The 27,385-nt window shown below is 37.7% G+C and overlaps 1 protein-coding gene across 1 annotated transcript; it reads left to right on the top strand.

The window, feature by feature from the left end:
- Positions 1-25,939, top strand: GAS2L3 (growth arrest specific 2 like 3). Its single transcript, XM_012801124.2, has 9 exons — positions 1-13; positions 401-448; positions 6,422-6,590; positions 9,048-9,163; positions 11,735-11,876; positions 17,587-17,650; positions 18,298-18,436; positions 22,954-23,061; positions 24,623-25,939. The coding sequence occupies exons 2-9, from the start codon at positions 425-427 to the stop codon at positions 25,931-25,933; spliced, it is 2,073 nt and encodes a 690-aa protein (XP_012656578.2). The 5' UTR covers positions 1-13; positions 401-424; the 3' UTR covers positions 25,934-25,939.
- Positions 25,940-27,385: the final 1,446 nt, after the last annotated feature.

The following is a 27,385-nucleotide window of genomic DNA, read 5'->3' as shown; positions in this document are numbered from 1 at the left end:
TCTCAGATGAAAGGTACTTTACTTTTAATATCAATGTGGTGATATTTGTATTTCCGCTATGTTTACAGGGGAAAATAAGATTCTGGGAGACTTTTATATGAACTAATTTTTTTTTTAACTAGCCGGATATTTTAAGAATGACTTTGATACTAAAGCCAGAAACTACATATTAAAGTGTGTGTCAGGTTTTCCTCTTTCAAATGAGGAGGACCTTTATGAAGTAAGCAATAAGGGAGGTTAAGGAATATTCTTATGGTCAAACTATTCTAACTAGAAGGAAAAGTTTTAGGTGTGTAGTCAAATGGAGAATAAAGCACATTCCTAAATCTTGTAATTTGGGTGGTTTGAGGAGTGGGAAAGCTGTCATTGTCGGCATGTTAATATTTTATTTTGTTTTCAGAAGGGCAATTTCATTTCAATACAGATGACCATGCAGCCTGCAATTCAAGTAAGTACTTTTCTTGAACAAACCAAACAAAAAAATTATGAGCTAAATCACAAAATATTTTTATTATGCTAGTTTCTTAAAGCATCACAATTTAATAACAGGAATACTATATGTTGACTTTCTAGTTCTGAAAATTTTTATTTCATTTCATTTCATTTCATTTTTTTTTTTTATTAAATCATCACTGTGTACATTAATGCAGTCATGGGGTACTGTGTGCTGGTTTTATATACAGTTTGAAATGTTTTCATCATACTGATCAACATAGCCTTCATGGCATTTTCTTAGTTATTGTGTTAAGACATTTATATTCTACACCTAGTAAATTTCACATGTACCCTTGTAAGATGCATTGTAGGTGTGGTCCCACCAATTACTCTCCCTCTACCCACCCCACCCCCACTCACCTCCCTCTCCTCTTTCCCCTTCTTCTTGGGCTATAATTGGGTTATAGCTTTCTTATAAAATTGATTTCATAGTAAGATTGAGTACATTGGATACTTTTTCTTCCATTCTTGATATACTTTGCTAAGAAGAATATGTTCTAGCTCCATCCATATAAACATGAAGGAGGTAAAGTCTCCATCTTTCTTTAAGGCTACATAATTTACTTTGTCACCCTGGGTAGAGTGCTGTGGTATCACAGCTCACAGCAACCTTGAACTCTTGGGCTAAAGTGATTCTCTCACCTCAGCTCACGAGTAGCTGGGACTACAGGTGTCTGCTACAACGCCCAGCTATTTTTAGAGGGGGAGCTCGCTCTAGCTAGGCTGATCTGGAACCCATGAGCTCAAGCAATCCATCCACCTCAACCTCCCAGAGTAATTCTAAACTTTCGTTTGTACTGAATATTTGTGAGAATCAAAAACACTTTAGGATTGGTAGGTCTATCTTTTCCTACCCATGAAAAACAATTGGACTATTTTGTAGATTTTCCTTACTACGATTTAGTGTGTACTTACCATTAAAAGAGATATAGGTGAAAACAAATATAAGTGATTCATTTTAGATAATTGTTCCTGTGTTCTGGAAATGCTTGTATATATCTAGGCATTCAAATTTTAAATAGTGGATTTCTTTTAGTTGTTTGGTGGAGGGACGACAAGCTGGAGGTAATGAGACAAACCAGGATGATTTTTTCTTTGAATGATTTCCAGAGTTGGTGTTTGCTGTATTATTCTTATATGCTAATAGTTTTCTTTCTTTTGATATAAATAGAATATGATTGACTGTTAAAGGTAAAAGTCGCGTTGAAAGTCTTAACTAGAAAGATGCAAGCAGCTGGTGATAGAATTTGCCTTGGTAAAGTGAGAACTTGACAGCCAGTCAGATTTCAGTTCTGATCCTAGTTCTGCCACCCTGACTGTGAGATTCTGGCAAGTCCTTTGACCCCTTTGAGTCTCTGGTTCCTCACCTCTAAGGTGAGGATAATAATTGTGAGGAATCAATAAGCCATCACGTGCAAAGGGCCTTCTGGGATGTGTATTGCCTAGTAAGCACTTCAGAAGTTTGATTGTCTCATTGCTGCAACAGAATTATGCAGATAACACGTGTGTTACCAGAGTCTGTTTTTCATTTTTCAATAAGAAAGAAGGCTTATCAAGATAGCAACGGATGGCAGCCTAGGGAAGAGAATTTACTTACCCAGTGGTTAAGAACACCCTGGTTGTGGTGGGTTAGGAATGTGACCCTGCTTGCAGACCTTCCTGGGCCCTGCAGCCTCCCCCTTTCTGCTCATGAAGCCTCCAGCAGGGTTTTCCTTCTGGGGCTTCCACGTCCAAGACAGTCTCCTAGAAGGTCACATTCTTCCCCGCAGGTCCTCTCACATTTCCCTTCAGTGGGCTCAGAACTCCTTTATTACGCAAAGCCATTTTTGATTTGATTATTTCTATTTGCATCCTTTTTATCCAAATCTCAGAAACATCATTAGTTTTTTTCAATTATATTTTTTTGATTCCTTATAGAGTTTTTTTTTACCACTCCCCCACACTGACCATTTAAAAACAAAGCATTTCTACACTAGTGACTATTGATATTTTCTGAACTTGGCATTTCTTCCATAGTTTTCTCTTATGGTTTTATGAAGCCTTCTCTGATCTAGATTCCACAGATCTATCTGTACTGATTCTTCTCCCACAGTGCCCTGGACATCTCTCATGGAGATTTTTCTTCTCTTCCTGCTGAATGTGAAGACTTTCCCGAATTTTCACCTCTTTCTCTGCTAACAAATGTATTAGACAGTTACTTAGTTAATCATAAGTGCCTTGTAGAGGAGACATCCAATAAATAGCTATTATCAATTGACTTCTTAATTTATTCACTTCCTTCCCATTCATTCCTATCCCTTGTTCTGATTAATAAACATATAGTCTAAAAGTCAGTGAACAATAGTTAACTTCTTTTGGGTCATAGGTCCCCTTTGAGAATCAGACAAAAGCTATGAACTCTCTGAGAAAAGGCCCATTCATACAGAGGCATAGAATTTTGCCTAAAGGTAAGCTAGTTTATGTACCTAAACTAGATACATAGTCATTAAGACTCTCTTTAATGACAGTATCAAAACTGTCTTAATGACAGCTTTCAGCATGTCTGAGAACAACCTTTATACAGGCGCTTTTTGATAATATCTAGCCCTTAACACTAAAATGCTACTGACTAATCCAGATTATTATAAACTCATCTGCTTACAATAATAGGAAAATCCCACGTATATTCTTCTCTAACATGGCAAGAAGAGTGACTTTTGTTAAGTGTTAGCATCACCATTTTCACACACAATTTTTTAAAACTATCCTTCTAAATCATAGTCATTTTTCTTTGACAAACATTTGCACCTGCTCCGGCTTTTTTTGTTAGCTCAAATAAAAGACAATAGTATATTCTATTGACCATCCAATATGATTCATTTTAAGATGCAGCTTGATTTCATGGGACGAAGAATCATTTGCTAATATCTATTCTTCAATTATTCAACAAATATTTTTGACTGAATACTATGTGCTGAGTATTATAGTGAGTTCTGGGATTAGAAACAGAAATAAGACATGTTTATGAAGGGAAGAATTACATAGTTAATCTTTGATATACTCCCTTGGAAATAATTTTAAGAGCATTTAGGGAAATTAATAACATTTTATGCCTTTCCTATATATAGGATCCTTATGTATTTGGGATTTTATTCCCTAATCCTTACCATCAATTTAAAAAAGAATACCTCAAATAATTTGTTTATTTTTGTCTTTGGGTATTTTTATTAGGCTTTCTTGCTCCTGCACACACCTTGCATTAATTCGTTTTCATTCTTTTCCTCAGGATTGAAAAAGTTTATTTCTCATCATAGGAAGCAAGTGTTTTTTCCCTCCAAAATATGTACCAAATACATATGGTATTGCTATGATTTTTGATTTATGTAGTAAGACTTGTTTCAAATGAATCTCAGTAAATATAACATAGTTTAAGGGAGAAATGATCTATATTTTTAAATCAATAAAGAACTAGATTCACTTGATACTGCCTTTTACTTACACTGCCTTATTTATTTATTTATTTATTTATTTATTTTTTTGACAGAGTCTCACTTTGTCACCCTCGGTAGAATGTCATGGTATCATAGCTCACAGCAACCTCAAACCTTAGGCTCAAGTGATCCTCTTGCCTCAGCCTCCTGAGTAGCTGGGACTACAGGTGCCCGCCACATCACTCGGCTACTTTAAGAGAACAGGGTCTTGCTCTTGCTCAGGGTGGTCTCAGACTCCAGAGCTCAAACAATCTACTCTCCTCAGCCTCTGAGAGTGCTAGGATTACAGGTGTGAGCCACTTCAACCAGTCTTATACACACTTGTTTTTAAAAAAACGCTTTGAAGAAAATTTAAAGCAGTTGCAAACCTACAGTGTAGTTGTTAAGTATGGTACAAAGAAATCTGTTTGCCTGAGCCATGTGAGAGGAAGTGGCCCATCCAATGCTCCATCTCCTCTGAACTCTGAATACTTCCGTGTGTATTTCTTGAAAATGAGAATATCTTCCTACACAACCATGAGGAAATAATCAGAAGCAGGATAATGACATTTAATACTCAGCTCACGTTCAAGCGCCCCTGCTGTCCTACTGACATCCAATTCAGCATCAGGTGTTGGTCGCATTTCCTTGTGGTCCTCTTTAGTCCTCGTTAGCCTGGAGCAGTGTCTCAGTCTTGGCTTACCTTTAATGACCTTGACACTTTGCATATTCCAGACCAGTTTTTCGGAGAACATCCCTCAGTTGGGAGTTGCTTGATGTTTTCTCGTGGTTCAGGTTGTTTGTCTCGGGCAGGAGTATCTCAGGAGGATGCTGTGTTTTTCTCCTTGTGCCTTATCAAGTGGCATAGAATATAGATGTGTCCCATTTTCGGTGGTGTTCATCTTCATCACTCAGTTACGATGCTGTTTGTCAGGTTTGTCTGCTGTCAGATTACTCTTTTCCCCTTTGTAATAAGGACAGGTGGTTAGAAACTATATAAAAATCCCATTCTTTGTCCAAATCTCAGTTTAGTCATTTGTTTATGTCTGTATGGACTTATAGTTATCCAATGTGGTACAATCCATGTCTATCACTATTTATTTTGATGCCCCAATTGCCCTCAGTTTAGCCAATAGGAGTCCCCTTAGGCTGACTTCTGTGTCTTTTTGATGTTCAATGAGTGCTTCTTTTCTTTCTGGTAAGAGACATTCCAGTCCAGCACCAGAGGATTCATTCTGTTTTTCTATCATTCTGTGTCTGTGCCTCTGGCAGTGGGAAAGCTTCTCCCGTGTGATAAATCCCCATGTGTGTCACCCTCCTCCCGTTGTTACTGCTGTCTCCTCCCTGGTTAGATGCTCAGCTCACTCTGGCACCTGAGATGATCCATCCCTTTCCCCCCAATGGATGCCCTCTTTATTCTGCTCAAAGGGTGGGTAACACCTTACACAGGGCTGTCCCCATACATAGACGCCCTGTCACTTCACTCAAGCTCTGACTCTCTGTTCCACACCACCCCCTATGAGAACTTTCTAGTTGCTCACTTTTGCTTAATAGTACCCCTCCCAAATTGTTCAGGAAAGGGAAGGACAAGGGCTATTTATACTTTTTTTTTAAAGAAGTGCCTTTATAATGACATGATCACTTCTTTCACAATTTGAAGAGTTGGTACAGACTTTTCTATAATCTTATAATAAAACATATCTAATTGTACTTCAAACTTTATGAAGTATTGATTTGATAGTATGTTTATGCCAGTTTTTATTCTAAACCAGGGATTGGCCAGGTAATAGATATTTTAGGCTTTGTGGGCCAATAGGCAAAATCAAGATGTTATATAAGTAATTATATAGCCACCCCTTGAAAATGTAAAAACCATTCTTGGCTTCTGGGCCATATAGAATCATGCGATAGATCAGATTTGCCCCATGGACCAAAGTTTGCTACCCAATTGTTTTAAACCAAAATATGTAGAAATTCTTTTTTTTTTTTTAAAAGATAATACTGTTATTTATTATGATATAATGATATAGTTTATCAAATGTAATTTATGGATTAATTTATTCATTTATCCATTCATTCAGCAAATGCTTCTGGAATCTCTGCTGTCTGCTAGGCCAGATGCTACAAAGATGTATTTTGTAAGGCAGGAATTGTGAACCCATTTTACAGCTAAGATGCCAATGAACCTTCTTTCATTAACAAGTGAAGGAAAAGTGTTATTTCTTGAATTGTATCCTCATGGCTTGATAGTGGAGTCCATTCATTCATTAGGGGTTCACTCATTGTGCCCACTGTGGAAGCTGAAAATGTCTCAGGGGTCTAGGACTCGGAGTTTGCTTCTGACTTACACATTTCCAGTGAGTTTTGTATATGTGCCTATGGCAGATGGTTAACACATCATCATTTAAATCCAGATGTGGGTTATGGTGACTCTCAGCAAAGGTTGCATTCACTCAGCCGCTTGCTGTTTTCTGTAGGTATGGTTTGGAGAAGACCTACCCCTGAGTCCACGGAGTCCTCTGACTCCCAGACACGGACCAGGACTGGCGAACGTGTGCCAGTATGACGAATGGATCTCGGTGAGGCATGCGGCCACGCTGCTGCCCATGCAGGAAGACCTGTCCATCTGGCTGTCTGGTTTGCTCGGTAAGTGTGAAATAGTGCCCCATGCTGGGTTCTCCTGTTCAACCACTATTCACTGAGAGCCTCACTGTTGTCAAGAAGTGATTGGTAGATGGACTGGGGTCCTTGTCCTCACGAAGTTTACCTTTTAGTTGCGGACATATGCTGATTACCCTGAATCTTGGCATCTTGAATATCAGGAAATGTAAAATGTAACTTACAAGATCAATAAGCTTTGAATAATTAGTATTTTCATTCTTAACATTAAAATCTTTTAATCACCTGGGTCTGCATTAGAAACGAAAAAGAAAGAAAAATCTTTTTTAAAAAGTGTACAGATTTTTTTTTTTTTACTGATTTTTCCCATCTAATCTTGTATAAGGCATGAGATTCTGAGTGAAATATGTACTGTAGTTAAAATGATTACTACTCTGAGGCCTTGAGGGATAAAGGGATGTGAAACCTAAGAAGAAATGTCAGGTTGGAGAAGGTCCAGCCTCATAATTTTTCCTCTACTACAATGTTTAAGGCTCTGAACTTTCTTCCTTCCCCCCAAAAATATTTACTTTAAAGAAGTTCATGTAGGGCTCAGCGCCTATAGCTCAACCAGCTAAGGCGCCAGCCACATACACCTAAGGTGGCGGGTTCGAATCCCCAGCCCGGACCCGTCAAACAAGAATGACGGCTGCAACCAAAAAATAGCTGGGCGTTGTGGCGGGCGCCTGTGATCCCAGCTACTTGGGAGGCGGAGGCAAGAGACTTGCTCGAGCCCAGGAGTTGGAGGTTGCTGTGAGCTGTAATGCCACGGCACTCTGCCCAGGGGGACAGCTTGAGGCTCTGTCTCAAAAAAAAAGAAGTTCATGTAGGATTCTTTTTCTTTTTTTTTTTTTTTTTTGATACAGAGTCTTAAGCTGTCACCCTTGGTAGAGTGCCGTGGTGTCACAGCTCATAGCAACCTTAAACTCTTGGGCTTAAGCAATTCTCTTGCCTCAGCTTCCTAAGTAGCTGGGACTACAGGTGCCAGCTATTTTTTTGTTGCAGTTGACATTGTTGTTGTAGCTGGCCCAGGCCGGGTTCAAAGCTGCCAACCTCAGTGTAAGTGGCGGGTGCCCTACCCACTGAGCTATGGGCACCGCCATGATTCCAATATTTTTATAAGAAGTAATGTCCTACAGACATCTATGGCCCTTCCAAGGTAATTAAACATTCACCAAACACTCACTCTAGTTGTCTGATATCAGTTTGATGATTTGGGTAATTTTTAAAGTTTATTGTATAATAACACAATGCTTTTAAAGAAGGTATTTCAGAGGTGAAAAGTTGATATTCCCTGGGTATTTGTTATTGTATTGTCTTTAATTTTTAAATTGCAACTGAGTCCATTTTTTTTTTTGAAAGAATAAGGAAAATAAAAGTCTTTATTGCCATCACCTATTCCTTTTTTAGTTCTGTCTGCTGTATGTGGATCTGAGTTTTTTTTTTTTTTTTATTGACTGGTAACTATGTACATTAATGCACTTCTGGGGTACAATGTGGGGTTTTCACACACAATCCGAAACACTGCCATCAAACTGGTTAACATAGCCTTCGTGTCATTTTCTTAGTTATTATTTTAAAATGTTCACATTCTGCTCTTAGAAAGATTCACTTGTACCCTTGTAAGATAAACCTCAGAAGTGATCCCTCCACCCATTCCCCTCTACCCTCTCCCTCCCCCCTCCCCGTATTCTTAGGCTGTTATTAGGTTATAGCTTACATATAAAAGGTATAAATTAGTTTCATAATAGGGGCGTGTACATTGGATACTTTTTCTTCCATGAGTTTTTAAGATTTATCTTCTTGATAGAGAATCTTTTACTTGTTCAAGCAATATTAATATGCAGTGAATTTATTTCATTTATATGAAATAAAAGATGTCGATTTTCTTTATTTTTTTCTGCACTTTTATGTGACACATATTTTTGTTACAGTTGTCTTGACACGATTTATTGTTTTAACTGTACATTCTAAGAGTAAATACTCGGGATCCTAATCTGGTATTTGTCTAGTGTTTCAGCTGTAGTCTGACTGTATTTAATTACCTTTTAACTATATGTTTAAAAGAACATGGCTGGGCGTGGTGGCTTGCACCTGTAATCTTTGCTCTTGGGGAAGCTGAGGCAGGTGGATTTCCTCTGCTCAGGACTTTGAGACCAGCCTGAGCAAGAGCAAGACTGATGTCTTAGACTGATATCTACTTAAAAAATAGAAAAACTAGGCTGGCCTGGTGGCACACACCTTTAGTCTCAGCTACTGGGGAGGCTGAGGCAAGAGCATTGCTCAAGCCCAGGAGTTTGAGGTTGCTGGGAGCTATGACACCATGACACTCTACCAATGGTGACGGAGTGAGATTCTAAAAACAAACAAACGAAAAAAAACCCAACAAAACATATTTGAATTTGCTGAGTTTTAGAAGATCTTCACTTTGAAATGTGTTTTTAGGCATTGAAATTAAGGCAGAAAGATTACTGGAAGAACTTGATAATGGAGTGCTGTTATGCCAACTGGTTGATGTTCTTCAAAACATGGTGAAAACATGCAACTCTGAAGAACCAGGAGTAAGTAAACCTTTGGCAGTATTGATCTGATGTCCTGGTATGTGTTAATCAGTTTATGTATATGTGCATTTCTTACCGTTTCCACAAGGTTGTAAACTTCCACCCCTGCTGGCTGTGAGACCTTGAATGATTTACTTCACCTTTTTGAGCATCTGGAAAAATGTTCTCATTTGTAAAATGGAGGTGTTGGTATTTAGCTTATGGGGTTCACTTGTGACAGTTTAGTGGAATTAAATGCCATAGGGTCTAGGTGGTGTCCAGCATGGTGCCTCGCACAGTGGCTGACCAGTGGCCAGCTCTTCTTGAGATCAAGAATGGGGCCTCCCTCCCAGGATCGTTGTGAGGGTTCCTGGCCCACAGGTAGCGGCTGCTGCTGGCATTATTATCTTCCTCATTCTCCAGGTGTTGCCTCAATAGTAAATTCTATCAATACTGGTTTGAAGCAATAATATTTTTTTAGTCAGTTTTCCTCCATTGACCCTAACGTCATGATCTGAAGTAGATAAAGCTTCCTCTCTTTTCATCAAATTTAGGTATTGTCAAGAGCTTGGAGACTGGACATTTACACACTGTTGGTGGAAATAAAAAGTAGTATCACTGTTCTGGGGGACAGTGGATGAGTTATATATAAATATATATAGAGAGAGAGAGTTTTTTTTTTTTTTTTGGCAGAGGCCAACCCTGCTTTTATTTTATGAGAGCTTCTCGATGGCTGACAGCAGTTCAGGCTTCAGGATAGATGAGTCCTGATTATATATAACTCATCCACTGTCTCCCAGAACAATGGGTGCCAAAAAAATGTATACACATTTTTAAAAAGAAAGAAGCTGTATTAAATTTGTAATACTCAATATATACTGATAACAAAAGATGAATACAAGTCACGCTGAGCACCTCTTGTAATTGCAGAAATCAAAAGTGACTTGAATATTACAAATTTAATACAATTTTTTCCTTTCTTATAGTGTGTGTACATTTTGGGGGCACCCTCTATATACTACGTATAATTCACATTGAAAGTAAAGTACATCATTTGATATCTAATTCTACTTGTAGGAATTTATTCTAAGAAAATAATCATAAAAATGATAGTACAAAAAAAAATTAGGAACAACCTAAATGTTCATCAGTAACATCGTTAAAAATTATTATCCCCAGACATACTGGAATGGTACTCATTTATCAGAAATGATTATTTAAATCTGTTATTTTCAACCCCCAAAGACTCCTACAGCCTATGATGAAGTACAGATATGCACACACACGCACAGAAATCAAACTGCAGACTAGCATGCTCGTGTGAGGTTTTGTAGGTACAGGTGTGTGCATAGCTGTGCCGAGAGCTGTCTCACCAAAATGTGAGTGAGAGGATTTCAGGTGATACTAAGCATCGTTGCATTTTTTTTTCTTTCTGTTGCAATGATGATATATTCTGTATTCAGTCAGAGAAAACACTTGTAAGACTGTTTTATTTAACAGGAAGAGGAAGGACATACAAGGAACTGGTTGGTAGTAGTGGTTACCTCTAGGCAGAGAGAGGAACTGAGGGGTAGAGGTGGGAGGAAGACATTGTATCTTACTGCATGAAAAAATGCATATTCATGAATTGCTTATTTAAGTAACAAATTAAACTAAAACAAACAAAAACCCCCTCAGCCTCAGCAGAATAATAGTCTTAGGCCAGAAGGTAAAAAAAATTAAGATTCTGTGAAACCTAGATGATTAGTTTTCAAAGAACTTGAGTTAAGAATGGGCAACTAGGGCAGCGCCTGTGGCTCAAAGGAGTAAGGCGCCGGCTCCATATGCCGGAGGTGGTTGGTTCAAACCCAGCCCCAGTCAAAAACTGCAAAAAAAAAAAAAAAAAAAAAAGGGCAACTACTTCCTGATTTTCTTGAGACTTCAAGAAACTCAGAACCGTCTGCACGTAAGAAAGTGAGCATGGTGGTAATTTATGTTTGTACTGAGTGCTGTGCAGGGAAATAGCACAGAGATGTGCTTTGGAATTGTTAGGCTGTCATTTTTATTTTAAGCAAAACCCTTGTGTCATTTGAAAAAAAAAAAAGAGGAGGGAGATGCCTGATCCTACTGCTATTTTGACCAATTGTTTTCCTAGTAATCATTTTCTGGAATATACTTTAAAGTAAAATAAGATAGCTTTTGAAGGTATCATTTTTCTCGTAAAGTATACTTTTTAGTTACATGCAATACACTGAACATTTATTTAGTATATTAAAATGAATATCTAAGGAAAATATCATGTCTATAATCCTAGCACTCTGGGAGATCGAGGCAGGTGGATTGCCTGAGCTCAGGAGTTCAAGATCAGCCTGAGCGAGACCCTGTCTCTAAAAATAGCTGGGTGTTGTGGCAGGTACCTGAAGTCCTAGCTACTCAAGGAGGCTAAGGCAAGGGGATCACTTGAGCCCAAGAGATTGAGGTTGCTGTAAGCTATGTCGCCATTGCACTCTACCAATGGTGACAAAGTGAGATTTTGTCTCAAGAAAAAAAAAAGAGAGAGAAAATATCCTTAATGCATTTTTTAAGGTTTTTTTTTTTTTTTGTCTTTTCTAGAATTTTCCAATGAGAAAAGTACCCTGTAAGAAAGATGCTGCACCAGGCTCATTCTTTGCCCGAGATAATACTGCAAACTTCCTTCACTGGTGTAGGGACATCGGCGTTGATGAAACTTACCTCTTTGAATCGGAAGGTTTAGGTAAATATTATTGTTACTGTTGTTATTTTTAAAGTTCATTAGAACATTTTTACATCCCTCACTTCTAATTTTTCTTGCCAAATAAATGTCACATCTAATTTCCCAAGGAAGGTATATACTTTCAGGCTGGGCGTGGTGGTTCACACCTGTAACCATAGCACTTAGGGAGGCCAAGGCCAACCTCAGTTGCCTGAGCTCACAGGTTTGGAACCAGCCTGAGCTAGAATGAGACCCCATCTCTAAAAATAGCCAGGCATTGTGGCAGGTTTCTGTAATCCCAACTACTTGGAAGGCTGAGGCAAGAGAATCACTTGAGCCCAAGAGTTAGAGGTTGCTGTGAGCTATGACAGCATGGCACTCTATGAAGGGTGACAAAGTGAGACTCTGTCTCAAAAAAAAAGGAAAGTAAGTAAGTATGTACTTTCAATATATACAAAACAATTGAAGAAATAGATACTGAATCAAATATATTAAGTTTTCCATTTATGGTTAAAGATTTTCTGTATCTAGAATGCCCTCCAAATACTTTATTTACAAAATAAGTTGTCTGAAGGAATGTTCCAGACTAGCACTTTGCTAATTAATGTTTTCATCAAGAATTACTCTACCAAGTCTAAATCACTAGTAATGTCTCTTTAACCAGATAATTACAGAAACGGCAGGAAGCTTAATGATGTGTAGTCAGTATTTAGATTTACCTTGTAAACAACAGCTGCCAACTCAATTATCTGCATGGATTACTGTTTCTGAGGGTTCATTTTGAAAACTCATGCTCTACTGAAGAAATATTGACATACTTTCTTCTTTACTTTAAGTCAAGAGAAGTGTCTATGCAGTGAGTTAACTACTAGTTATCTAAGTTTTCCGGGGGGTGTGTGTGCATTTTTATATTGTTGTGATGGGAGCAGTACTGTGCCAAGGGCTGCGGGAGTCATTTGCCCTGGTAGAGAGAAGTTTTATCTCTGACATTGTTTAGAATGGCTGGTTCATAGTGTTAATAAAAAGCAAACTTTTTAGTTGGTTTTGTTGTTGTATTTAAATTATTGCCTGGACATGGGTCAGCTGCTGTCACTGCCGTGCCTCTGGATACTTTGACCTAATAAAAAGTGTCATGGATTGTTGTCTTACCCCTCAGATTGCACCTGCTTTAAATCCAGGTGTGCTGATACTTACTGACAATGTAGGTGATTTAAGGGCACCCCTGGCTTCTAGAGATGAAAGGGAAGAGGAAATGCTTTGACTTCCAGTTTATTGTATCTGAAAGGATGTAAGATTGTTATACATTTCTGCTTCTCGGTGGAAAACCTCTTCCGCCTGCCTTGAAGGTAAGGTCAGTATGAGACTAAATAAAGCCCTGCCAATACCAGCGATCCATTTCTAGACTCATGTTTTTACTCTCTACGGATCATCTGTCTCACAGATGTGCATCTTATTTTTTTACATTTTGCTAGAAACTTAAGCTATTTTGAGAAGTAAATCTACCATTTTTAAGCTACTTCTAAGCATTCAGAGACAAACAGGTTTAATAAAAAATTTAAGATAAATTTTGTCTGCTGGTATGAATGTTAGATTCAAATATAGGCTTTTTAATTTGAAAGCGTATACTCTGTGTTTGGGATATAGGAGAGATGCCATTCATATATCTAAGAACAACTGCCGTTTCCGTTGGGGGAGTCAGGCACCTGCAGTTCCGCATACATCACACATTGCTAGATTAGGATTCCAAGTTTCCTATCGTTTCTACCTCTAAGGATGGGAACAGGAAGGTGGATGATCCTAACTTCTGTATCAGCTGTTTGCGCACTTCGCCTGAGTTCTGTGATCAGAGCTTTTTATTGTTTTTTTTTTTTAAAGGATCTCTGTTGACCTTTACATTTCAGTTCCTTTTAACTTGTTTTTAATTTTTATTTTTAAAAATTATATTAAAACATACATAACAGGTCAGGCACAGTGGGTCATGCCTATAATCCCAGCATTTCAGAAGGCTGAGATGGAAAAATTGCTTGAGGACAGGAGTTTGAGACCAGCCTGGGCAACATAGTGAAAGCTCATTTCTACAAAATAAATAAATAAAGCCAGGCATGCTGGTGTGTGCCTGTAGTCCTAGCTACTGGAGAGGCTGAAGAGGGAGGATTTCTTGAGCTTAGGAGTGGGAGCTACAGTGGGCTATGATCATGCTGTTGGACTCTAGACTGGATAACAGAGTGAGACCCTGTCTCAAAAATTATATATACACAAAACAAAATTTACTGTGTTTGCCATTTTTAAGTGTATTGGATTCCTCTTTTAATGACATTTAAAAAAATGAGATATTCTGTACATAAGACAAAATTTATATTTTAAAAATGTATACTTCAGTGTTTTTTAGTATATTTACTCTGTGGTAGAATCATTACCACTATCTGATTCCAGAGCATTTCTGGAAAACCTATTCCTATTAGTGATTTGTCTCAATTACGCTCTTCCCCCATGCCCTGCAACTACTAATCTCTTTCTCAATGACCTTGCATATTCTGGACATTTCATATAAACATAATCGTACAATATGTGCCCTTTTGTGTCTGGATAATCGTTTTCAGTTAGCATAATGGTTCATTTATGTTATAGCATGTAACAGTACTTCCTTCCTTTTTTGTTTTTGTTTTTATTTAGAGACATGATCTTGCTCTGTTGCCCAGGCTAAAGTGCAGAGGCATGATCACAGCTCACTGCAGCCTTGAACTCCTGGGTTCAAGTCATCCTCCTGCCCCAGACTTCTGAGAAGCTGTGACTGCAGGTCCTATAGGACTATAGTTCCCCACCACCTTGTTGGGCTGAGTTTTCTTTATTTTTATAGAGATATGGTCTCACTATGTTGCACAGCCTGATTTTGTACTCCTGGCCTCAGGCAATCCTCCCACTTGGGCCTCCCAAACTTCATTCTTTTTTATGGTAGAATAATGTTCCATGGGATTGATAACACCGTATTTTTTTAGCCATTCATCAGTTGATGAACATTTGGATTTTTCTCACTTTTTGGCTGTTGTGAATAAAGCTGCTATGAACATTTGTGTACAAGTTGTTAAGTGAACATAGGCTTTTAATTCTTTCAGGTAAATACCAAGCAGTGGAAGGAATTGCTGTGTCATATAGTAATTCTAGGTTTATCTCTTTGAGGAACCACCAAACTGTTTTCAAAGTGGCTGCAACCCATTTACTTTTCCACCAGACATGCACAAGGGTTCCACTTTTTCTGCTTCCTTGTCAGGACTCATGGTGGTCTGCTTTTTGTTTGTATTTTGTTTTTATTATAACTATCCTAGGGGGTATGAAGGAGTGTCTCCGCATGGTTTTAATTTGCTTTGTCTTCATGACATTGAGCATCTTTTCACGCGCTTTTTGGCCATTGGCACATCTTTGAAGAAATATCTGTTCAAATCCTGTGCTCATTTAAAAAAAAAATAGGTCATTTAACTTTTTTGTTGACTTACAAGAGTTCTTTATATATTCTAGGTCCTAGGCCCTTATCAGATATGATTTGTAAATATTTCCTTCCAGTTTGGGGATTATCTTTTTACTTTCTTGATAGTGGCCCTTGATACATGAAACTTTTTAATTTTAGTGAAATTTTATTTTTTTTTGTTTGCTTATGCTTTTGATGTTCTGTTATAAAAATCTATTGCCTAATCAAGGTTATACACAGTTTTTTAACTTATGTTTTCTTCCATGAATTCTATAGTCTTAGCTCTTACATTTATAGGTCCTTTTAAGTTGATTTTTGTATATGGTGTGAGGTAGGAGTTAAAATTCATTCTCTTGTGTGAGGATATCCAAATGTCCTAAACCCATCTGTTGAAGACTCTCATCTCTGACTTTGAATTGTCTCTGCACTCTTGTTGAAATTATACATAAATTTGTAGGTTTATTTCTAGACACTTAGTTTCATTCCATTGGTTGACATGTCTGTCCTTATGCCAGATACACTGTCTTGATCATTATAACTTATTCAGGGTGGAAAGTGTGGGTCCCTCAACTTTGTTCTTCTTTTTAAAGATTGGTTTGGCTATTCTGCATCCTTTGAATTTCTACATTAATTTTATCATCAACTTGTACATTTCTGGGGGGAAAACAGGCTGTTGGAAGTTTGATAGGAATTGCATTGAATTTGTAGGTCAACTGGTGACATATTGCCTTTTTTTTTTGAGACAGAGACTCAAGTTGTCACCCTCGGTAGAGTGCTGTGGTGTCACAGCTCCCAGCAACCTCCAAGTCTTGGGCTTAAGTGATTCTCTTGCCTCAGCCTCCTAAGTAGCTAGGACTACAGGCATTTGCCACATCACCCAGCTATTTTTTGGCTGTAGCTGTCATTGTTGTTTGGCGGCCTGGGCTAGATTTAAACCTGTCAGCTCTGGTGTATGTGGCTGGCACCTTAGCTGCTTGAGCTACAGGTGCTGAGCTGAATATTGCCATCTTAACAATTTTTTTTTCCAGTCTATGAACATAGGATGTCTTTTTATTTCTTCATATCTTCTCTAATTTCTTTTAATTATGTTTTATACTTTTCAGTGTATGTGTCTTATACTTCCTTGGTTAAATATATTTCTAAGTACTTTATTCTTTTTGAAGTTATTGTAAATGAAATTATTTTCTTAATTTCATTTACATATTATTCATTTCTAGTGTATGCAACTAATTTTGGTATAGTGGTGTTGTATCCTACAACTTTACTGAACTTGCTTATTAGCTCTAATAACAGGAAGACTTTCAATCTTTCACCTTTAAGAGTATTACCTGTAGATTTTTCATAGTTGCCTTTTATCAGATAGAGAAACTTCCCTTCTATTCCTACTTTGTTCTGTCTTTTTATTGGGAAAGCATGTTGAATTTTTATCAATGCTGCTTCTGTGTCTATTCAGGTAACTGTGTTTCTTTTACTTTATTCTATTAATGGCGTATTGCATTTGGTTGATTTTCAGTTTTTGGCCAGGGCTGGGTTTGAACCCGCCACCTCTGGCATATGGGGCTGCCGCCCTACTCCTTTGAGCCACAGGCACTGCCTGCATTTAGTTGATTTTCATATGTTGAATAAAATTTGTATTCCTGGCATAAATTCCGTGTGGTCATGTTGTAATGTACAATCCTTTTATATGCTGCTGATTTGGTTTGCTGGCATTTTGTTAAATATTTCCACATCTATATTCATAAAGAATATGGGTCTTTAGTTTTTTTAATGATGTCTGTATCTGGTTTTGGTATCAAAGTAAAGCTGGCACCATAGAATGGTGCCAGTTAGGAAGTATTTCCTCTTCTATTTTATAAGAGTTTGAGGAAAATATTAACATATAGTTCTACATTAAAGATAGTTTAGAATAAAATTAACTTGATAACATCGCTTTTAACAGTGTCTCCTGTTGAGAGATCTAAAGTATAAGTAAATTAAAGTTACTAAGCCCTCAGTTTTGGACTTAAAGTGCTATACAACTAAGGGTCCATGGTAAATTAGTATTCTCCTTGGCTGGTTTTTCAAAAAATAATTTGTGGAAAATAATAACATAGAGAGAAAATGAAAGATAATAATATACAGAGAAAATGAAAAATTTTCTCTAAGTTTTCTCCAAACAAATAAAACCACTGTCTTCCTTAATCTTTTCTTTTATACTCTTCCATGCCATAAATATACTTCCCCCACTGAATACTACTCCTGAAAATAAATGGTCTTTTTTCCCCACAGTTTTGCACAAAGATCCAAGACAGGTGTATCTTTGTCTCCTTGAAATTGGTCGAATCGTGTCAAGGTAATATTCTACAGTATTTCAGAATTTCAATGTCATAAACATTTGTTAAAGTACCTAAGTTTAGCTAAGAGCACATTGCTTATAAATACAAGAAAATAATTGTTGATTAAAATAAAGTCACCTATTTTCCTATTTTATCGTTCTTTATTAATTTTGTTATATTTGCATGAGCATATGTCAGCATCTGGTTTTCAATATATCTTGTCTTCATTTAATATCAAACTGTGAAAATGGTTGCTTAACTTTTTTAGTTTAAGAATAGGGCAAGAGCGTGTAGTCTTAAAGCAATTTAAGCTGAAGCAAGTCCCTGGACACAGGCTCTAATAAGAAGGCTGAGGTTTGATGTCCCTGTGTATACTCATCCCCATTTTTACTCACTAGCTGATTTTAAAGCCACCTTTCAGGATCCCAGGTAGAATACTAGAAGCATCCCGTAACCCAAATATATGCTATATTGTGAAGATTATAATCTACTTTTGGCAATCAGTGAAACATTAAAAAGCATTTCCAAATGTCCCAGTGAAACAATTGGTAGAAGAGAATGGTACAGAATTTGCTTTAAAAGTAGCATATGATCTATCTTGATATGCAGGAAAATGCTTGGGTTACCTTTGCTGGAATAATCAGATCTCCTGGTTGGTTTTCAGGTATGGTGTTGAGCCACCAGTATTAGTAAAACTTGAGAAAGAAATTGAGTTAGAAGAGACTTTGCTTAATATTTCTGGGCCCGAAGACTCCATCAGCATCCCCAAATCATGCTGCCAGCATGAAGAGCTCCATGAAGCTGTAAGTAATTGCCACATCCTTCTTTAGCCTATGCCCATCTTGAAGTCTCATAGTTTTACTGTTATAAGTGATACTATGTTTAAAAGTGTTTCTTATTCAGAGCAACATCAGTACTAATCTCCATGCCCTCATGAGTTCAGGGCACTACTTTTTAGAGGTGACTTGTGTTGCTTGTGTGTGATGAGGATTGGATGTGTAGTTGAGGAGTGGTGGAGAGATAGGCTGAACTCATCATGAGGAGCACTGTAGGCCACAAGAACTCAGTGGTTTTTTTTTTTTAATGTGGTAGTGTTATAATATGATTTACAAATTATAAGGATTACTGTCATGGTATGTAGAGGTTATATTGGTTTTTATGGTAATAATCCAGGCATCAGATGATGAAAGCTTGAACTTGAGTAGCAGTAGTATTAACAAAAGGAATATATGGCTTATGTAAGAGGTAAAATTGACTGAAATTAACAACTGTGAGTGACTGATTCCTTAGGCTGTGGGTCTTCTGCAGTGACTATAATATATTAATAAGTGATAGAAGTGAATTGAATATTGAACATTTTCTGTTTAAACTTGTTCAGTATAATTCAAAGAATTGTAGCATTTTACAAAAGTGTTTAATGTGCGAGATCATTACAGAAATGAACCATTGCTAGTAAACATTTAGAAAGTGTTGCTTTGAATGTTTAGTGTAAAACATTTGAGTAGCCTTGCAAGATAGACATGCCCACATAAGAGAAAAACAATTCAATTCAAGTTGGGAGGGGGAGAGCAGGAGGGTAGCAAGGCAGGGGATTGGTGTGCTCCCGTTTACTTAATGAACACAATGAAAGGGTATATGGAACACTTCCTGAGTGTGGGACACAACAATAAGAGGGACGCCATCTAACAAAATGCAACATTTGTAATCTAGTTGTCTGTACCCTCACATTAACCTGGAAAAAAAAAGAGAAAGGAATCTGTCAACCTGAAAAACTCTTTGTCAGATCAAAACATATCTAACATCTACCTGCAGTGTGTTATTGGTATAGAATAGATGATGACTGTGCAAGTTAATATGGGAAGCAGAAATAATGTAGGAGTAAAATACTCTGCCATAATCTTACAAAATGATAAAGAGAAAACATTGGGAAGATATTTTTATGAAATGGGAAATATAGTACATAATGACCATACAAAATTTGTTAAGGCATTTCCAGGGGGTAAATGAGCAAGGACTGGGTCCCTGCAAGAAGCAAATACATTATTGAAACTTGCTCATAATCAAGCAAACAAGATTAAAACAGCCCCGAAGCTCCGTTTGCCTCATTAGAATTTTTAAACAGCACAAAACCTTGCACTGATAAATGCTGGTGAAACTATACTTTGAGAATGCTATTGGTAATGCAGAAGTGATGGAAGCTTTTGAAAAAGGAATTGATGAACAGATAATAAGAACTACTAAAAATCATTTTTCTTTTGTATTATAACTGAAAAAGGAAAAATGTAGCATAAATGAAAGTGTCTATTGCACTGTGACATATAATGATGAAAGATTAGCAATATAAATGCCCTCAAGTAGAGACATGGCTCGATAAATTAGCATTAATTATTTTAACAGAATACTCATTTTACGTGATCATTATGATGAATAGTGATAAGAAAAATGTTTATTTTGTGAAAAATGTGTGTGCACAAACTACAGAAAAAGTGAATATGAAAAGATACATATTTTTTTTTTTATTGTTTGGGATTCATTGAGGGTACGAAGAATTAGGTTACACTGATTGCCTTTATCAGATCAAGTAGCTCTTATAATTGGGTCCCACCTCCAAGAGGTGTGCCATACACTATGACCCCCATCCTCCTCCCTCCTCCCCACCCCCTCATTCCCTGGCCCCCCAATATGAGCTCACCTGCTGCTGTGAGTATGAAAATATAACGTAGGGCCTTTGTAGGTTATTTTAATTTTCTTAGCTATTTCCTTTAGTGTTGCAATGCAAATTATGCAATAAATGAAAGCAGAAGAAAGCATTTCTTACCCACAGCTCTCATTTCTTTTAGACTCACTGCCTTGTTTAGGTTGTGGGTTAGCGCTGATCTGTACTGCTTCGTATAAGTAGTATTTGGATATTTTAAAGAAGGAAAGTAAGAGACTTCTCATATCTGCATTCTTGGTAGAAAAACTTAAAAGAACACATTCCTCTCAATATGTGCTATTCATATAAATTCAACACCCACCTATAAATATATGACCTTCACATTTCTTGGGGTTATGTTTTTTAAAAAAAGGAACAATTGTTATTTATCATTTAGGGTCCTGGTAAGAAATATACTTAATAAATTTTTTACAGGCAAAAAGGAGTGACTAAAAGAAATATCTCCTATCACATTACTTTGGTTAACATATATACACGGTTCTAACCATTGTAAACTTTTTACCTGAATTTAGTTTCTTTTCAACCATCCTTCGTGTATGGTATGTGTACAAATGGCTATGACTAAGACAACTTGATTAAATGACTTGTAACAAGCAGTTCTATTTGTTTATAAGCTTGTTATTTTCATAATGAATGATATAGAACAATAAACAAATTCTGGATCTTCTTATCCAGCCCTGGTAAATCCACAGTTGTCCACCCATTCGAGAGAGATACTTAAGTCAATCATTTAAATTTTTCTTTGTGCTCAGCTAACTTCCAGATATCTAAAGAGACTTTCTTTATCATTATGTTAATTTGTCTAAATAATACTCTGTATGACAAGTAAATGAGAAAATTAGTCATGATGTTGCTTTCTCAAAAATGTAATTTTAGGAAAAGCCAAATATTTTTCACAGTAGCTGATGTATGTTTTTTTTTCAATTAAAGATATTTCAACAAATGTCCTCCTTTAATCAATGTATTTTTATTTCCATGTTTTATATGTAGAATTCTAGAGTTTCTTTTTATATTAACTGAAGTTCTACCATTAAAAAAAATATTTATTGAAATAAAATTCTGGCTGAGTGCAGTAGCTCACACCCCATAATCCCCAATGGGGGCCTGAGGCAGGAGGATCTCTTAGATCCACAAGTTCAGGTTGCAGTGAGCTATAATGTTGCCCTATAATGCTTCCCGTTGCCCTCTAGCCTGGAAAACAGAGGAAGATCATGTCTCCAAAAAGAACAATGAAGTTCTGTAAGCTCTTTCAGTGATCCAAGTTTCCCACTGACTCCCATCTCCTTAGCAGATTTCGAAACAAAGCAAAGACATTTAGAAAAATGCTTCTTGAATCAAAATTTTAAAGAATTTTATACATTCTTGGGTGAACAGATGTGAATGTCCCTGTTTATTTTAGTAATAACTTCACACAAATCTAGATATTCTTCTGCAATATTGGTTTGGCACAGTGTTAAGAGATAAGTGAAAATTCCTGCTTAGCCTTTGTCAGACTGACTGGCTTTGATCTGATGCAGATATATTAACTTAGGGCTTAAAACAATTTGGGCTAAATCATGAACTCGTGTGTTTTCTAAAATTCAAGCATTGTGGTTTTTTGTTTTGTTTTTTTGATTACTCATCAATTTTTATTTAATTTTACACCCTTTGTTATTGTTTCAGGTTAATTTAAGGGTATAAAGAATTAGGTTGCAATGTTGGACTTGTTAGGTAGAGTCCCTCTTATCATTATGTCCCACCCCCAAGAGGTGTGCCCTACACCCTAACATTGTGCCCATGAAGTGGGAGCACATTCATCCCCTTTCCCCCCCCTCCTCTGTTCCCTTGTTCTCCCACTCCCCACCTTGAATTGATTTGAGTTTCTCTCGTATGTGGGTGTGTATTAGAGCATGTACTGACTTCATATTAGTATTGAGTGTATTGGATTCTTGCTTTTCCATTCTTGTGATATTTTACTAAGAAGAATGTGTTTCAGTCCAGCCAGGTTAATACAAAGGATGTAAAGTCTCCATCTTTTTGTGGCTGAATAGTATTCCATGGTATATGCATACCACAGCTCATTAATCGATTCCTACGTTGGTGGGCATTTAGGTTGTTTCCACATCTTGGCTATTGTAAACTGAGCTGTGATAAACAGTCTAGTGCAAATGTCCTTATGATAAAATGATTTTTTTTCTTCTGGATAGATGCCCAGTAATGGGATTGCAGGATAAAATGGGAGGTCTAATTTGAGTTCTTTGAGGATTCTCCATACTTCCTTCCCAAAAGGTTGTGTTAGTTTGCAGCCTGTACTCACCGATTTTTAAACCACTGTGTTTTTAGTTGACTTCACTGTCTTACACGTTTGAAGACCTTCTTTAGGTGTCAGTTGTACTGACTGTGAACCTGATTGCACGTGGGCAGAGAGAGACTTAGGCTTCATCAGTGTGGATTAGTAACCTCTAACCTCAGAGTTCACAGGCAAAGAAGAGACGCCAGACAGCTGAGCTGGCTTTGCATTTTTACCTTTGATTTTCCTAGCTACCAAGTAACATCGCATTTTAATTTTAAATAAAGTGCTTTTTGTAACAAACACTAAATTGTGTTATTTATTTTTAATTTCAGGTTAAACATATTGCTGAGGACCCTCCATGTAGTTGTTCGCATCGATTTTCTATCGAGTACTTATCTGAAGGACGGTACCGACTAGGGGATAAAATTCTCTTCATAAGAGTAAGTTCATTATTTACGCAGATATCCTGTTTGCACATATAATGAGCTTAGCAAACACTTTTAACATAGCAAACAATGAACTTCGGGATAGCTAAGACTATATAGACATTTAATATAACTGGGGTAAATGATCTTTGTACACCTCGGGGAACTTATTCCATTTTTCAAATTTTATAGAAAGGCATAATTTTCCTTTATAAGAAGAAGAAAAAAGACAAAACATCTCATAAGATTGAGTATCCATCTAAGAAAAGGATCCAGAAACATTTCAGTTGTAATAATACGTACTTTGGGCCTGAAAGCATAAAATCCGTATGTGGGAGACATGGCCATTTCCTTCCTTTTTCTGGTCTACAATCAATTAATTGTTCCCTTTGAGGATAAAGAGGTTGGATTTCACCCGTGGAGCTTTCTTTCCTCTTCTGATACAAGTGCTGTTTTACTTTCAATTTAGGAAAACAATATAAACCTCACTTCATCCATATTTTCTTCTATTACCTATACTATTGTTGCCTCCCCGCCCCCACCCAAGTCACACAGAAACATCCCTATGCACTTTCTGTTAATTATCTTATTGCCTTAAAAAAGAAAGCTAGAGTGGTTTGCAGAGCATAGGACTCAGACCAGTGTTTTTTGATCCCTTTTATCTCACGGCACACTTGAACCTGTAGTTCAACTTCTGTGGCACACTTAAATTATGTTGATTAAAAAAATATATATATACCTATTGGGCTTTGAACTTCTTTAGAAAATCATTTAATTGATGATCTTTAAAAATTCATGGCACACCTAAGATCTTCCAGCACACCATGTGCCACGGCATACTGGTTGACAATCACTGACTTAGAGTTAAAATTTGTGCAGACTTGTTGCACGCAATTGTGCAGATTTGTCTCCTGAATGGACAAGGGACCAAGCTCCAAATTGGGCTGTATTAGCAGAGTCAGGGTGTGGCTTATCCCCAGCTAAGTGCCATCTGAGTGAGGGGTAGCCCAGTGGGTTTGAGGCCAGGCCAAGCCGCGTGAGGTGGACAAATGCCTTAATCTCTCAGGGCCATAAATTTCTCTTCTGTAAAGAACTCATACTAACTTATACCAAAGTGGTTTAAAGATAAAATGGACAGAATATGTATGAAAATAATTTTTTAAATTATAAAGTATAAGATTTAGTTGTTTTTATCTTTCATAATTTTTTTCTTCATTATGAAGTTTTTTTCTATAAGTCCTTATTTTTCCTTTTTCCCTTCTCCCTCCCTTTGTCTCTTTCCCTCCTTCGGTAGTCCCCTCTGTTGAATAATATTGCCCTTGCAATTCCGTATATTAATAACTTGGATTTTTAGGATGCAAGTTATATGTAAATATCTTCCTTCCAAATTGGAAGAGTTCATATTATTAGTTGCATAATTCATTGTGAATTAACTTTAGTACAAGAAAGAGATTGTCCATTTGTAGTGAAGCCGCTGGCAAGTACTCAGAAATTCGCAGCTCACAGACACTAGAGATTGTGACTATGAATTTCACACGGTTTTACAGCTTAATTTTTTACTCTCTCCTGGGAGCAGATGCTTCATGGAAAACATGTCATGGTTCGTGTTGGTGGAGGATGGGATACCCTTCAAGGATTTTTGCTTAAATATGACCCCTGTCGAATCTTACAGTTTGCTACGCTAGAACAAAAAATTTTAGCATTTCAGAAAGGAATTGCTACTGAAAGTGTACCTGATTCCCCTGCCAGAACACCTCAGCCTCCTGACATGAACCCCTTGTCAGCAGTTAACATGTTTCAGAAGCAAAATTCAAAGCCTGGCACACCAGCTGGTCCTCCAAGGGGCAAAGAAAAACCGGTACGTCAAGCAGGTGTGTTGCTGCCAGCATCTTCCCTGAAAGGGGGTAACCTGGGCTCAGGCTCAGTGCGTTCTAAATTCACAAATTCTGTAGCAGCGTCCCCTCATCTCAAGTCTTCAAGGGGCACAACAAAGAAACCACAAGCGCCTTTGAACAAGGCATCATCTTCACATACTTCTTCAAATCCAGGAGGTAAAAATGCTTTTCCACCTGCTTTACCAAGAACTGCGCCCTGTGTGTCTGAGTCACTGAGAAAATGTGTTGCATCCCCCAGTACCCCAAAGGCCAAGCTTACTACAGCCAAGATTTCAAGAGATCTGCCTGAGTCTACACTTTTGCCAAGTAAGAGTTCTGGAAAAACAGAACCCATGTATTTGAAACACAATCATGTTTCTTCCCGGGATGGGCCAGCATTTCACTTGACTGCACATTCGAATTCATCATCAAAGGGTCCCAAGCTGCCTAAAGCAAATGTACATGTAAGGCCTAAACCTTCTCCGTCTCTCCAATCTTCTGCAAAAATGACAAAGCCCGGCTCCAAAACCACGGCTGTGGGTCTGGGAACACGGTCTCAGCCACCTGCTGGAGCCCCACAAGCAAAGCCAGTGCCCACACAGAAACTTAAATCGGCCTTAAATTTAAATCTACCAGGTTCTGTCTCCTCGGTTTCTTCTGGAAAAGCTGCACAGGAATTGAAAGATAAGAATATAGTTTCAGTTGCCAAAAAGCAGCCTCAGAATAAAAGTACATGCCAGAAAAAAGGACCCAGCTCCCCCAGGTCTCCTGGCCGCACCCCACTGTCCACTGTGAGCCTTCCCCAGTCTTCTGTCAAAACACAAACTGTGCCAAAGTCACCGCAGACTGCCACTAAAGGACCTCCAAAAGGTGGTAAACCCCCACCTTCAACCAGGAAACCCCCCTCAGCTGTCAAGGGAACAGATAGTGGAGGTAAAAAACCTGCTGCCAAGAAAAAGGAAGGTGATGACCATTATTTCGTCATGACTGGAAGTAAGAAACCTAGGAAGTAAGCGCCTCTGCGTCGTCTTAGGAAAACAGAAAAGGAAGAGAGTGATTATGTTGGTTTCACATCTTAGAAGTTTCTTCTCTTTGTTCTGTCCACATGGGGCAGATAGTAAGTGCCACAAGATGGGGTGGAGGTTGGGACCAGCAGAAAGTTCATCAGAATTCACCAGAAGTGCTCTTGTGAGGCACCAACTTTCTCATTTATAATAGACATGTGTATGATTTTCAATCTATGCCATTTTGTTAACGTCTTCCCTTGAAGGGAAATGTAAAAATTCAATAACACTACAAGAATTATAACTATAGTTACGGTTGTTTTTGAATGTGTGTTACATGTGCCGCTTATATACCTGCTCATAGGAACAGTGGTGCTCAGACTTTTAGTTCATTGCATTTCACTAAAAGAGCAACGGTTTGGCATTTGTCCCACAAAAGGCACCTAATTTAATTCCAGGTGAGGATTGCCTGACCCAGCAATACTGAGTACCAGCGGCTGCTGCTGCTTAGCTTGACACTACTCTGAGTTAGGGACGACTCACTGGCATTGCTTTAGGCTTTCTAAACTGATTTTTTTTACATGGCATATATTAACATTGGCAATGTTTTGTCACCAATATTTTTGATTAAAGAAAAACCACAAACAGAAATTTGGCAAAAAAAGTTTTCATTTATTATAATCTATAAAAACTACAAAAACTTAAGACACCTTATAATTTAGATAGATGTGCAATGTGACAGAGGAAACTGATTTAGTAGCTTTTATCATATTAAAAATAAATTTTAATAATGTTATTTCCAGACCTGGTGTGGTGGCTCACACCTATAATCTTAGCACTCTGGAAGGCTGAGGCAGGTGGCTTGCCTGAGCTCAGGAGTTCAAGACCAGCCTGAGCAAGAGTGAGACCCCCATCTCTAAAAAAATTTGCCTAGCATTGTGGCAGGTGCCTGTAGGCTCAGCTACTCAGGAGCCCGAGGCAAGAGGATTGCTTGAGCCCAAGAGTCTGAGGTTGCTGTGAGCTATGATCTCACCGCACTCAACCAAAAGCAACAAAATGAGACTAATGCTCAGTGGTTAGGGCGCTAGCCACATACACTGGGGCTGGTGGGTTCAAATGTGGCCCGGGCCTGCTAAACAACAGTGACAACCACAACAACAAAAAAGAAAGCCAGGTATTGTGGCGGGCGCCTGTAGTCCTAGCTACTTGGGAGGCTGAGGCAAGAGAATCACTTAAGCCCAGGAGTTTGAGGTTGTTGTGAGCTGTGACGCCATGGCACTCTACACCGGCGACATAATGAGACTGTCTCAAAATAAATAAATAAAAATTTCCTATGAGTATAAATATAAATTTTTACATAGAAATGTTTTAATGGCAGAATGTTTTAGCACTTTTAGAATCTTAGAGTGATGCTATGTAAAAATCCTCTCATGAGATGATCATTTTTCTTTGGATAGCACA

The sequence above is a fragment of the Otolemur garnettii genome, unplaced genomic scaffold (genome assembly GCF_000181295.1).
Source record: "Otolemur garnettii isolate 467f Iridium unplaced genomic scaffold, OtoGar3 scaffold00007, whole genome shotgun sequence".
NCBI lineage: Eukaryota > Metazoa > Chordata > Mammalia > Primates > Galagidae > Otolemur > Otolemur garnettii.
Note: the sequence above shows the minus strand (reverse complement) of the source record. Positions and strands in the feature narration are given on the sequence as shown.